The sequence below is a fragment of the Zingiber officinale genome, chromosome 8A, assembly GCF_018446385.1.
Source record: "Zingiber officinale cultivar Zhangliang chromosome 8A, Zo_v1.1, whole genome shotgun sequence".
Taxonomy (NCBI): Eukaryota; Viridiplantae; Streptophyta; class Magnoliopsida; order Zingiberales; family Zingiberaceae; genus Zingiber; species Zingiber officinale.
This window is the reverse complement of record NC_056000.1, coordinates 104,950,311-104,964,470: the sequence shown is the minus strand read 5'-3', so window position 1 is coordinate 104,964,470 and position 14,160 is coordinate 104,950,311. Positions and strand designations below refer to the sequence as shown.

The window sequence follows — 14,160 nt, the reverse complement described above, 5'->3', positions numbered from 1 at the left end:
TGTGGACAGGAAGGACATATGGCTAAGCAGTGCCCAAACAAGACAATTCTTCCTCAACCACAGCCGATTCAGTACGGAGGCCAACCAGCACAGCTACATCAGATGCAGGCCGCTTTAGATGGTCCACACATCAGCCAGGGCAGATTAGAAGCCCCTCCAGCTATGACTAATGCGAGGATCTACTCACTCACCAGAGAGGACGTAGCAAATGCCTCGACAGTTGTTTCAGGTCAGATCAGTATTTTACAGCAAAGTACAACTGTCTTATTCGATACTGGGCAATCCATTCCTATATATCCAGGATATTTACCGAAAAGATAGCGATACCTCCAGAGGTACTCAGTGGTCAGCTCTTGACAACATTACCTTCAGGAGAAATTATGGCATCCACGCGCTGGCTTAGAGCGATGCCAGTCATTATAGCAGACAGAGAACTCTTTTGTTATCTGATAGTGCTAGACATGACTGATTATGATGTCATCTTTGGAATGGACTTCCTGATCAAATACGGTGCCTCTATAGAGTGTCGTAAACAGAAAGTCGTATTCCAACTGGAAGCAGAAGTACAGTTCGAGTACATCAGAGAACCAAAGAGAAATGCCAAGAAGTTTCTCTCAGCTCTAAGAGCACAGAAATTAATGAATTCAGGATGTACGGGATTCCTAGCACATGTAGTCAATACCAGTCAGGACAAGGACCAACAGCTAGCAGGGGTCCGAGTCGTATGTGACTACCCAGTAGTCTTCCCTGAGGAGTTACCAGGTCTAGCACCAGACAGGGAGATTGAATTTGTGATAGAACTCATTCCCGGTACGAATCCTATCTCCAAAGCACCCTACCGCATGGCTCCAGCAGAACTGAAGGAACTTCATGAGCAACTACAGGAGCTGCTTGACAAGGGCTTCATACGTCCTAGTCACTCACCATGGGGAGCGCCTGTATTGTTTGTGAAGAAGAAGGACGGGAGCATGCGCCTGTGTATGGATTTCCGGGCACTGAACCAAGTCACGATCAAGAACAGGTATCCTCTTCCCAGAATTGATGACCTGTTCGATCAGCTAAAGGGAGCAGCAGTGTTCTCTAAGATAGACCTCAGATCAGGTTATCATCAGGTGAAGGTTAAAGAAGGGGATATACCCAAGACAGCATTCAGGACTAGATACGGACATTACGAGTTCGTAGTCATACCCTTTGGCGTGACAAATGCTCCAGCTACTTTCATGGACCTCATGAACAGACTATTCAGGGATTACCTAGATAGATTTATTATTGTGTTTATCGATGACATCCTTATATATTCAGGAACTCAGGAAGAACACGTAGAGCACCTGAGAATAATATTGCAGTCCCTTCAGCAGAATCAGTTGTACGCGAAGTTCACGAAATGTGAATTTTGGTTAGATCAGGTGTCCTTTCTGGGCCACATCATCTCAAAGGATGATATCATGGTAGACCCTAGTAAGATAGAAGCTATGAGTAACTGGAAAAGACCACAGAACGCCAGTGAAATCAGAAGCTTTTTGGGACTAGCTGGCTATTACAGAAAGTTCGTAGAGGATTTCTCCAGGATAGCCTCCCCACTGACAGCTCTTACCAGAAAGAACAGAAAATTTCAGTGGACAGAGGACTGTGAGAATAGCTTTAGCGAGTTAAAGAGGAGATTGACCAGTGCTCCCATTTTGACTCTACCAGAAAACACAGACAGCTTTGACATTTATAGTGATGTCTCTAAATTGGGACTAGGAGCAGTGCTGATGCAAAATGGCAAGGTGATCGCCTATGCCTCCAGACAACTCAAAGACTATGAGAGGAACTATCCTACTCATGATCTTGACCTTGCAGCAGTTGTGTTCGCTCTCAAAATTTGGAGACATTACCTGTATGGAGCTCAGTGTAGAGTGTATACAGATCACCAGAGTCTGAAGTATTTCTTCACTCAGAAGGACCTGAATATGCGACAGCGCAGATGGCTAGAGCTGGTCAAGGACTATGACATAGACATCCTCTATCACCCAGGAAAAGCCAATAAGGTAGCAGATGCGCTTAGCAGGAAGTCCAGTGCTACCTTATTATCACTAGCAGCCATGTCACCATCCCTACAGAGGGAGATCACAGATTTCAGTCCCGAACTTATAGTGGGACAACTCTCTACTATGACATTAGCATCTACCCTGCTTGGTGAAATCCAGACAGCTCAGGAACAGGATCCTGAAATCCAGAAAATCAAGCAAGGGTTAACAGAATCAGAAAGTGGAGAGTTCAGGGTCTCAGATAGGGGGGTATTATATTTTGGTGACAGACTATGTATTCCAGATCAGAAGGAACTACAAAGAAAGATTTTAGACGAGGCTCACAGGACTCCCTACGCGATGCATCCGGGCTCCACCAAAATGTACCTAGACCTGAAGAGACGTTTTTGATGGCCTGGGATGAAAAGAGACATCGCTAGATATGTCAACATCTGTCTAACCTGTCAGAGGGTCAAGGCAGAACACCAGAGGCCAGGAGGAGTCTGCAGCCTATCCAGATCCCAGAATGGAAGTGGGAGGATATTTTAATGGATTTCATAGTGGGACTACCCAGAACCACGAATGGTTTTGATACCATCTGGGTAATAGTCGACAGATTGACTAAATCAACTCACTTCTTAGCTATCAGGATATCCTATTCCATGGAGCAACTAGCTCAATTGTATCTCAAGGAGATCGTTAGGCTACATGGAGTCCCACGAACCATTATTTCAGACAGAGACAGTAGATTCACGTCACACTTCTGGGAGTGTGTACAGTCAGCAATGGGCACTAAGTTAAAATTTAGCACAGCTTTTCATCCTCAGACGGATGGTCAGACGGAGTGAGTAAATCAGGTACTCAAATATATACTCTGAGCATGTGCCCTAGACTTCAAGGGAAGTTGGTGCAAATATCTGAGTTTAGCAGAATTTGCATACAACAATAGCTATCAGGCCATCATCGGCATGGCACCTTACGAGGCTCTCTATCGGCGGAGGTGTAGATCTCCAATCTGCTGGTATGAGAGTGGTGAACAGAAAGAACTAGAACTTCAGACAGATCTAGTAGCAGATACCACAGCAGCTATACAGCAGATCCGCCAGAGAATAGAGACAGCTCAGAGCCGCCAGAAAAGCTATGCTGATACACGGCGCAGACCTTTAGAGTTTTCAGTTGGGGATACAATGTTCCTCAGAGTAGCTCCCATGAAGGGAGTAATGCGTTTTGGGAAGAAGGGCAAATTAAGTCCCAGATATGTGGGACCATTCCTTATCACTAGAAGAGTTGGCAACGTAGCATATGAGCTAGAGCTACCATAGGAGATGTCAGCCATCCATAATGTATTTCATGTCTCTTTGCTGAAGAAGCATATCCCAGATGCCACCCAGGTGATTGAGCCCCAGCTGGTACAACTCCGCGAAGACCTCAGCTATGACAGTCGGCCTATTCAGATAATAGACCGAGCAGTTAAGAAATTGCGGAACAGGGAGGTACCATTAGTGAAAGTAATTTGGCAAAGTCACACAGCAGAAGAGGCAACTTGGGAGACAGAAGCCAGTATGAGACAGGAGTACCCAGAGTTATTCTAAGTTCGAGGATGAACTTTTTATAAGGTATGGGGGATTGTAACGCCCAAAAATTCTCAAAATAATTATTAGAAATATCCTAGTATTTTTCTGGAATTTTAGGATAATTTTTTGGAATTTTTAGAATAGCGGAAGTAGCAAAAATAAATAGAAAACGAAAATAGCCTACGCGAGAATTGAACCTGTGACCTATTGGGTCCTACGACTTATAGCGGACTCTAGTAACCATGTGAACCCAGCAGGGCCGTGCTGAAAGGAAAGGGAAACAATTATATTTATATTTGAGTTGGGTGAATTTAACCACTTGATATAAATAGGAAATTATTAAGTGGGGTTGTATTTTAACGCAACTCTTCTTCTCCTCAAACCCTCACCGCCGCCCACCTCTCCCTCCTCTTCCTCTCTCAGTGCACCAAGCCTAAGGGCTCTAAGAGCACCTTCCGGCGACAACTCCGACACGAGGATGCTTCCCTTCGCGAGAGGAACACGTAGATGCGAGGGAACTGTCGAGAAGATCGTCTCCACCGGAAATCTAGCGATTATAATCGTAAGAAAACTAGCACAGGAGGTAAGAAACCCCTCACTTGCAGTATAAGTACCTTCGTGTGATTGCATGCTTTAGTTTAGTAATTTATGGATTTTTGGGCACATAGGGTGTGCAACAGTGCATACCAAGTGCTCGATAGTATGTTTAGTACAATTAAAACGCAACTTAGACATTTTAACAGTTTAGCTAAATGCGATAGAAGCATTTAATTAGTATATGCAGTTTTACTACAGCTTATATGGACTACGGTCCAATGGGTGGGCTCCCACAGTCGCCTCTAGGTTCAGACAACCTAGCTCTAGGTTCAGATAACCTAGAAAGAGCAAGACAAGAATTACTTTGCTATGTTCAGTATTTTATTTTCTCAGTGGCACTGTACTGGATTAGATATCCATTGGGTTGGGCTCCCATAGTCGTCCTTAGGTTCAGATAACCTAGTAACCCTACTAAATTCGGGACTTGCAAACCCAGGTCTAGTTAGGGATGCGCGCATAGCACGTACAGTTGCCGGGCCCATCAGCAGTATGATTATTATTTTAATCTATTTAAGAATATAGTTTTCAAAACTTCACAATAGTTATGTGGATTCAGTACAGCTTTAGCATTAGTTTAGAATTAGCTCAGTTCAGTTTTTGTATCAGTTCAGTTTTCTATTGATACAATATGATAGCTTATGTTAGCACTTGTTGCTATGACTAGTTTGTTTGTATGCCATGCTATACTCTTACATGTTCAGTATTCATATGTTTCAAATAGCATGTTTTAAAGACATAAATTGCATCGTATGCATGTTTTAGTGAGGTAGATGGTTTCTTACTAAGCTCTCAAGCTTACAGATATTATTTTCCTTATACTGCAGATAAAGGTAAAGGAAAAATGGACTAGCGGAGGCTGAAGGTCAATGCAATGATGAAGATGTGTGTGGATGGAACCTGGAATAAAGACCTTGGAGAAACTAGAAATAAATCTGAAACCTTAGCATTTTATTAAGTTGTTACTTTCCGCACTTCTAGTTATTTTAATGCTATGAATCATGAAAGATCGGTTTAGATTGTTAGTGTTCCTGCTTAGAATGTCAGTTGGTGTTATTGGGATGTTTATAGTCATGTTAGAACTTGTGGATGTGAATTTGGCACGAAACAGTGCTGAAATCAGACTTATGGTACGAAATTAGAAACCCCAATCGATCGGCCGATCGATTGGAGGCTTCTCAGTCGATCAGCCGATCGATTGAGAAGTTCGTACCGCGAACAGTAAGCTCCTGGATCGATCAGCCGATCGATCCGGATGCCTCTGTCACGAACAGGAAGCCCTGGGATCGATCACTGGATCGATTTACCAGTCTGGATCGATCAGCCGATCGATCCAGGATATTAACCCGAGCACAGTAGCCATCGGAATCGATCCATGGATCGATTCAACAGCTTGCAATCGATTGAGTTTAATCTGGATCGATTGGGAAGCTGGGTTTCGACCAAGAGACCTTGTAATTCAGCTCCTTGACCGTAGGGGATGTAGGATATGCCATGTATACCTTAGATTGCATCTCTTAGCACATGTAGGACCAAAAACTTGTATTAGCTTAGCAAAGTTTTAATTGGTACAGTTTTCCGCACCTAGACTTAGTAATGGTCATGTAGATAGCTTAGCACAGCATAATGTGACGGTCCGGCCTCGCAGCGTAGTTAGTAGGAGGCGGGGCGTTACACTTTGAAATTTTAGAAATTCATAGAAACTGAAATGGGTGCAATCGGAGCTTTCTAGGTCGATCAGTGGGTTTCGGTCAAAACCCACTGATTGACCTAGAGAGCTCCGATTGCACCCATTTTAGTTTCTATGAATTTCTAAAATTGTAAGGAGTTCAAATATGGTGTCTATTATTTATTTTGACTTTTTATAGAGGTTAACAAGTAACATCAAAGAATCGGTAAAAAATCCCACGTTGGGCCTGATATGGAATGATATCAGGCCCACGTTGGGCCTGATATGAGTCCATATCAGGCCCAACGTGGGCTTTTTTGCTAATTCTTGATTTTGCTAGTTAACCTCTATAAAAAGCCAAAATAAATAATAGACACCATATTTGAACTACTTGCAATTTTAGAAATCCATAGAAACTGAAATGGGTGCAATCAGAGCTCTCTAGGTCAATCAGTGGGTTTTGACTGAACCCCACTTATCGACCTAGAAAGCTCCGATTGTACCCATTTCAGTTTCTATGAATTTCTAAAATTTCAAGGAGTTCAAATATGATGTCCATTATTTATTTTTGACATTCCTAGTGGTGGACCAGAGGTTTTGAAAAACCCTAAATCTCTCTTTCTTTTTTTTTTCTTTTTTTTTTGTTACTTGGCCTGATATCTCCCATGTCAGGCCCACATTGGGCTTGATATGGGGAGATACCAGTCCCACATTGGGCCTGATATGAAGAGATATCAGGCCCAACGTGGGCATGATATCTCTTCATATCAGGTCTAAATAAAAAAAAAAAGAGATTTAGGATTTTTCAAAACCTCTGGTCCACCACTAGGAATGCTAAAAATAATAATGGACATAATATTTGAACTCTTTGAAATTTTAGAAATTCATAGAAACTGAAATGGGTGCAATCGGAACTTTCTAGGTCGATTAGTGGGTTTCGGTCAAAACCCACTGATTGCATCCATTTCAGTTTCTATGGATTTCTAAAATTGCAAGGAGTTCAAATATAGTATCCATTATTTATTTTGGCTTTTTATAGAAGTTAACAAGTAACATCAAATAATCGGTAAAAAAAGCTCACGTTGGGCCTGATATGGAATGATATCATACCCACGTTGGGCCTGATATAAGTCCATATCAGGCCCAATGTTGGTTTTTTTGTCGATTCTTTGATTTTTCTTGTTAACCTTTATAAAAATCTAAAATAAATAATGGACACCATATTTAAACTCCTTGCAATTTTAGAAATCCATAGAAACTGAAATGAGTGCAATCCGAGCTCTCTAGGTCAATCAATGGGTTTTGATCGAAATCCACTGATCGACCTAGAAAGCTGCAACTGATCGACCTAGAAAACTCCGATTGCACCCATTTCAGTTTTTATAAATTTCTAAAATTTCAAGGAGTTCAAATATGATGTTCATTATTTATTTTGATTTTTTCAAATGTATTAAAATGTTATTAAAAAATTGACTAATGTTATTCCTATGTCCTGCCGATACAAAACAGAGAAGAGAGAGAAGAGAGAGAAATATTATGAAGAAAGGAAAAACTATAGAAAAAGTTAAATTATCACGAGGGTAAAATAGGAAATGCATTTAAAAAAGTGTGTTCTTTGGTAAATATCAAAATGACGTATGTCTTTTGGTAAATTTAGATTTCCGTCTGCGTCCTTTGATAAATTGCCGTAAATTTTTACTATAGCATTCACAGTACTCACCCCAGCGCCCGCGCCAACCCACCCATCCCTAGACCAATACGGAGGAGATAAATCACGGGTGGCTACTAGCCATTAGTGCAAATGGCCAAGATATAGGAGAGGTTATGCTCGGTCACGTCGAGTTTCGACCCCAAGATCTCATGTGACAATATCTTATATTTTAACCATCGCATCGCCCCGAGGGGACATATCAACATCAATTAATGATGCAAAGGTTGGAACCGCCAACCCAGCGGCCCCCTCACCCCGGCCCCACAAGTATGAGAGGGAGTAAATCACGGTGAATACGGGCCCAGCTATGACATGGCGGTCTTAGGTGTTTAGCACGGACAGATATTGATGTTATCGCAATTGCTGCCGCAGACCTTCGACCTCCCGACTCATGATGCAAGAATACCATGTCATAACCGGCTGATCTCGCTCGTGGGGGCATAACATCAATTAATGTGGAGATATGAGAGGGAGAGAGAGAGAGAGAGAGAGAGAGAGAGAGAGAGAGAGAGTATAGGAGTAGTCGGTAACAACGGTAAGAGGAAAAGATAGAGATTTTATTTATAGAATGAAAGATGATGACACACAGCAGTCGGTAACGACGGTGAAAGGGAAGAATTTAAATTAAGGATTTAACATAAACATAAAGGGAGAAATCAATTAATTAGAAAAGAAGCATATTTAATAAAAAAATGAGTTTTAGACAGAAACTTGGAGCATAGGAAAAGAAAGGAAAACAATTCAAAGTAAGTTAAAAAAAATTATTAAGAAGAAAATTAAAAGAAAGAAAAATTATTAGCTCTGGTATGTATGAGGAGTATAAAAAATATAAAAATAATTAAAGAGTATAAAAAAAAAGAGAAATGAATTAAAATCTGTTCGATAATAATAATTTTAAATTAATAAAATTCTAATTATTAAAATTTTATTTATTGTAATAATTTATTCGAAAACGGAGTGATATTGGATATCAATCTTTTAACGAGAATCTCTTCATTTGCATGCGGTCCTGCTGCCCCAGCCCCTCTGTGGAGTAGGATTCGGTGAGGAGAACGGTGGTGAACACTCGTCAAGTTGCATGACTGCCATGGACGACCGCGTGGCCCCAATCGTCCAGAATTTTCACCTTGTCCTCTCGCTATAAGAAGCATCGTAATCCTTCCGTCCATCATCACTTCCATCGCTTTGATCTATCCAATAGTTATGGCGATCACCAAAGAAAAAGCACTCCTAGCAGTGCTCCTCTTCCTCTCCCTTTACCTCCTATCGGCTGCTTCCGTGCTCTCGCACAACAGCGTCGATCCCCAGCGCCGGCTCGAGCAGTGCCAGCAAGAGTGCCGCCAGAGTCGGCAGGGCGAAGCTCAGCGGCGCCAGTGCGAGCAAAGGTGCGAGGAGGAATACCGCAGCGAACAGAGAAGGAGCAGGGGAGACGATCTGGTGGAGATGCGTCGAGATCCTCAAGAGAGGCTTCGCCAATGCAAGCAGAAGTGCTGGCAGCAGCAGCATGACCCGCGCCAGGTGCAGCAATGCGAGATGCAGTGCGAGCAGCGGTATGAGGAGGAGCGAGGACGCGACGAGACGAACAGAGACCCCGAGGAAGAACTCCGCCGGTGCGAGCGGCGTTGTGATCAGCAGCGCGGCGACGCCCGGCAGCAAGAGCAGTGCCAAAGGAGATGCGAGGAGCGTTACCAAGAGGAGCGCGAGCGCAGAGAGCGTGGCTGCGATGCCGTAGGGAACCGCGACCCTCGGGAGGAATTCCGGCGATGCCAACAACGGTGTGAAGAGGAGCGTCGCGACCCGCGCCGACAACAGCAATGCCAATGGAAGTGCGAGGAGCAGTACCGGGAACAGCGGGAACGGGAAGAGCTCGGCCGTGGCGGGTCCGGCGGCAACAGGGATCTTCGGGAGGAATACCGCCGGTGCGAGGATGACTGCGAACAGCAATATCGCGACCCTCGCAAAATGAGGCAGTGCCGCAGCCAATGCGAGGAGGAGTGCAGAGAGCACGAACGAAGGGGCCGTGGGGGGCGTGAAGATCCAGCGATAGAGATGGTGTAAGTTTTGGAAGTCGAAGCAGGAGTGAGGTGGCTCGGAGTCTACATGTCGGAGTCAATCTGTGTGACTCTTTCCCTTGAGTAGTGTAAGAATCTGGTCTAATGTCGACTTAGTGACAACTAAATAAAAGAGCCGCCTTTGTCAAAAAAAAAAAAAAAAAAGTGATGCAAAGTTCCTGGTTAATGCCACGCGCGACTCTGCTCAACGGGGCCTTCCCAATAATCTACGCAATACAATAAATATTACACAAATCAAAACTCAAAACTCCGAATAATAACTTATTGATAACAATTTTGTATAGATGTTGTTAAACTATTATACATCCTTGCTGCCTAACTTAATTGTTGAACTTGAGTTCCTATTGTTTCCTTCTACAAGAGGCAGAGCCGCAGGAAGACCGGCAGAGGGTTGGAAGCTGACTAATGGAGGGAAGATGTGAAAAATGAGCACCATCGATTGGGTTGGCTTACGTTATGTTATCCATCTCCGGTACAGAGGATCATCTAACAATTATTCCCATGAAAGTTCAAGTATCATGATAAGGCTCCGCAGGGAGGAGATGCTAGCTATTCACATGAGACAAGACGGTGAAGATATTTGCAGACTTTGGCCATGGATTCCTTTGTTTGCCTGGAGCTGTGTTGCTGAATTAGGAGACATAATAGGTGAATTCATATTCATTTTTCCCATAGACAAGTGATCTTAAGAAGTGATAATAGAGATGGTTGTCTGCAACAAGGCCACTACACTTGTTCCTACAGAATTATTACGAAGTCAATTGTTTTATCATACTTATCTATCAACAACTATTCTACGTGATATTAGAATTACTACTACAATTTTAACCCCAAAACAAAAGACGTAATGTTACTACAGTACTTTTTATTGATCACACTTAGCATCCTGCTACTACAATCCCAAGCAGGGTGAACTCAGACAACAGATTCAGTTATGCACAGTACAGTTTGATCAGGATCTCGTGCATCATTTTACTTTCGCATTTACTAGACAACTACACGAGAAGAGGACGGGAGCAAGCACTTGTGTTGCTGGAAGAGTTATGAAATGATGTCGAGTTAAGTGCCAGTGTGTCCTCAACTGAATTTTTCTCAACCTCAATCTGTTGCTCTGCTTCTCCTTTGCCAGCATCAAAGCCCTTGCACAAAGCCTTTGCTATAGCCCTGATGGTGTTCGGGGTTGTCCTACAGCATCCTCCTATAAGAGAAGCTCCAGCCTCATGCCACTTGCTCACGTATGAAACAAAATCATCGTCAGAAGCACCACTTAACTGCAAGCAGAAACACAGAGGTGGTTAGACATTTTATTAAAAAAAAATTGTAAAACCAGGTATTGGTACAAATTGCATCACGAACTTCACATGGAAAATGCATTGATATTTGTCCGTCATTAGATTTCAGAATTGATTAGGTTTAGAACTCAATAATATCGAAGCAACAGGAAGACATGTTCAAGTATCAACGAGGTTGTAAAAACTCACCACCCAATCCTTTCTAACAGGATCATACCCTTCGCCGCCACTATTTGGATAAACTAAGATGGGTTTTAGTGTTTCCTGACAAGGAATAAAGAATATGAAGTCACTAGACTGAAATACTAACTAAGATCACTAAGTTGTCAAATTTTGTATCAATGATGGATTCCTTCTGAATTGAGCATCAAGCTTCATTCCAAACAAAAAGAGAAAAAGAATGACTGTACAATAGGTATTACCTTCTTAATAGAGAGAATTAAACTGTGGATGAATCTAGGTGCAGTGCAGTTGATTCCAATAGCAACGACTTTGTTGCATGAATCAGCCAGAGAAACACATTCAGCCATAGAATCTCCACTAACAACATTGATCCCATCCTTCGAAGTGAAAGAAAACCAAGCTGGAATTTTTGTGTCACACTCCAGAAGAAGTTCAACATATGCCTGTAAAAGAAGTCAGAATTAGGATCCACCAAAAGGAACATCTTGAGCAAAATACGAATCTCAAGTCTAGGGTTCCACTAATATCAAGCTTCTTAATATTTGCAGTAGATTCTTGTAACAAACTCTGTTCTGAATTTCTGTTTTAGCTAAATCCTATCGAAAGCCTCAACTATTTGTGCCCTTTTACTCTTTGGTATTGAGTACCCCAAGTACCTAAATGTGCAACGAAGGAAGAGCAGGAAACATTGCTTAGCTCTACAAATACATCAAAAGATACCTGAGCTTCAAGTTTATTTGGAATTGTTTCAAAAGCAATTATATCAGCTCCAGCTTCAGAAAGAACCTGAAGCCTTCTCCTGTGAAAATCTTTGAGGGTTTCCACTGTAATTTCTTGGCCATAGTTTCCACTACAAACAGAACAATCACATGATCATCTAATGAAGACCTCCATATAATACTGTAGTCCCGAGCAGCATTAACAAGATGCACCTGTACTCAGAACCATCTGCTAGATATGCTCCATAGCTTCCTATTGATGCAGCAACCAACACAGGATGCTGCTTCAGGTTGATTGCGCCCTCACTGAATCCAGAACTGGCTTTAAGATATTGGCCTTGAAATATGTCTCGCGCTTCGCATGCAATTTCAACACTTCTCCTCAACAAAGCTTCACTTTCCGCCGGGGAAAAACCTCTAGATTGAAAACCCTGTATGGTTCCCTGTTGCGGCACCAAATAATCCCGATTATACCGCAACTTTTCCAATTTAATCATAATTCAAATCGCAGAATAACGATAAGAACCTGATAGGAGGCAGTGATCAAGATACTTGCACCAGCTTCAAGATAGTCTAAATGAACCTGTCACGAAATGAGACAACATACAGAACAAGTGCTCAAAACAAGTGCCGTAAAAGTTTTCATTTTTATTTTTTATGAGTTCTTTTGAATCGCAAACAGCAAACTTCACAAAAAGAAGGAAAGATTGCAACTTCTATAGGGGGATTTACCTTCTTGATCAGGTCGGGGGAGGTGAAGAGGTACTTGGCGCTCCACAACTGGTCCTTCAGGTCTGCTCCATGGGCTTCGAGCTCCGTTGCAAGCCCGCCGTCGATGACGGCGGAACCGCCAGCCTCGTTGAGGAACTTTCGCATTAGATCCGCCCCATCGCCGCTCCCAAATCCCATCGTTTCCTACTTGTTCTTCCTTCCTGCTTCCGCCCTCTTTTATAGCAGCGGAATGGGAATCTACGGATGTACGTAGGTTCCCCAAACACGGCTTACAAGATTATACTGATCTGACTTTATAATTTAAATTAGGATTATTAACATAATGAAACACGAATCTCTCAGTCATTTAATCAATTCTTAGGCTATTGTTCAGGCCAAAGCAGATCGTGACTGATGAAACAACTGAGGCTGTGCCAAGACCGGATTTGCAATTCCGAACGAACCTAGGGGGAGAAGCAATCATGCGACATGAAAAACTTAATTGGAGAGGTTAGAATGAGTTAAGATGCTCAAGTTATAAAAATTACTTGTTCATGAAAAATCTTATAAATAGTAGAATTTGAGATGCGTAATGTGTATGTACCTATGCCCATGGGAACGGACTCCCTTTTATACTTTCGCATAGGAAAGAGACATGAACTCCCTCACGTTCAAGTCGTGGGGCTATCATGTAGGCCCATGTGTCCTAGATGATCCACGTCCTTCACTTATTATGATGTCTATGTTCTCCACAATGGAGGGTTAGTGACCACCATTGGGGGTATTGGGAAATGTAGAGATGAAGAAGGTCGAGCGGTACTGAGCTGAAGGAAGTTGAGCGCTAAGTTGAAAGAAGTGGGGTGTGGTTGACTTGAATGAGGTTGGGTGTAGTTGAACTGAAGGAGGTCAGTCGTTACTTCCTAAGTGAATTTGGATCTAGATTTCTTGGGTTCCACTAGCTAAGTGAGAACAACTTAACTCGGTCTCCCCTTTGACAGGGCTTGATTCTGAGTAAAGTAGGTTTAATCTGTTTGAGTGCAATATGACTGGATACTTCAAGGGCCCACGTGGATGCAACTAATATCCGCCACATCACAAGTTTTTCCGTCGAGTCTAGTAGAAGGAGACTTTAGCCTAACTGATTAGACTGTTGTGTCACATCACATGGTTGAGCGCCAGGTTAGCGTGAGGCCAAGTATTGAGCTAATCTTGCCCCATCTGTCAATCTCCAAATTAGCAAATAGAAAAGACAAAGGTCGTAAAGGCGAGGAATATGCAAGATTGTGAATTCAACCCATGATCGAGATGCCACCCTTAACATTTAATATTGACATATGCAATCAGCGTTGATCTCCAATACCTGCATGTCACTCTGATCGATGAGACATTTATGATAATGCCCCTTTGTCTGCTTGATCCCATGGTGAGGCAGAGTTGTTAGAACCCCGGGGTAGTTTTGATGTGGTCAACCAAGTTCAGTTAGGTTATGTTGTATTTGATCCTTGTGTCTAAGTGTCCAGGAGTTTAGGAACATAAGAAGTCGAATAGAAGACACAACTAACTAGAAGGACGATACGAGGGAGAGTTGACGGACTCGGTGTGTTCAAGGGGGCGAGGTGCTGTAGA

General features: G+C 42.6%; 2 protein-coding genes across 2 annotated transcripts; one reads left to right on the top strand and one right to left on the bottom strand.

Annotated features, from left to right (window-relative positions):
- The first annotated feature begins 8,746 nt into the window (after nucleotides 1-8,746).
- Nucleotides 8,747-9,724, top strand: LOC122012480 (vicilin Car i 2.0101-like). The gene has a single exon (XM_042569027.1). The coding sequence runs from the start codon at nucleotides 8,761-8,763 to the stop codon at nucleotides 9,613-9,615; it is 855 nt and encodes a 284-aa protein (XP_042424961.1). The 5' UTR covers nucleotides 8,747-8,760; the 3' UTR covers nucleotides 9,616-9,724.
- Nucleotides 9,725-10,467: 743 nt separating this feature from the next.
- On the bottom strand, nucleotides 10,468-12,806 carry LOC122009900 (homocysteine S-methyltransferase 2-like). Its single transcript, XM_042566214.1, has 7 exons — nucleotides 12,556-12,806; nucleotides 12,350-12,406; nucleotides 12,037-12,266; nucleotides 11,825-11,954; nucleotides 11,344-11,547; nucleotides 11,111-11,185; nucleotides 10,468-10,900 (listed from the first exon to the last, which is right to left on the bottom strand). Exons 1-7 carry the CDS (start codon nucleotides 12,730-12,732, stop codon nucleotides 10,625-10,627), a joined length of 1,149 nt encoding a protein of 382 aa, XP_042422148.1. The 5' UTR covers nucleotides 12,733-12,806; the 3' UTR covers nucleotides 10,468-10,624.
- Nucleotides 12,807-14,160: the final 1,354 nt, after the last annotated feature.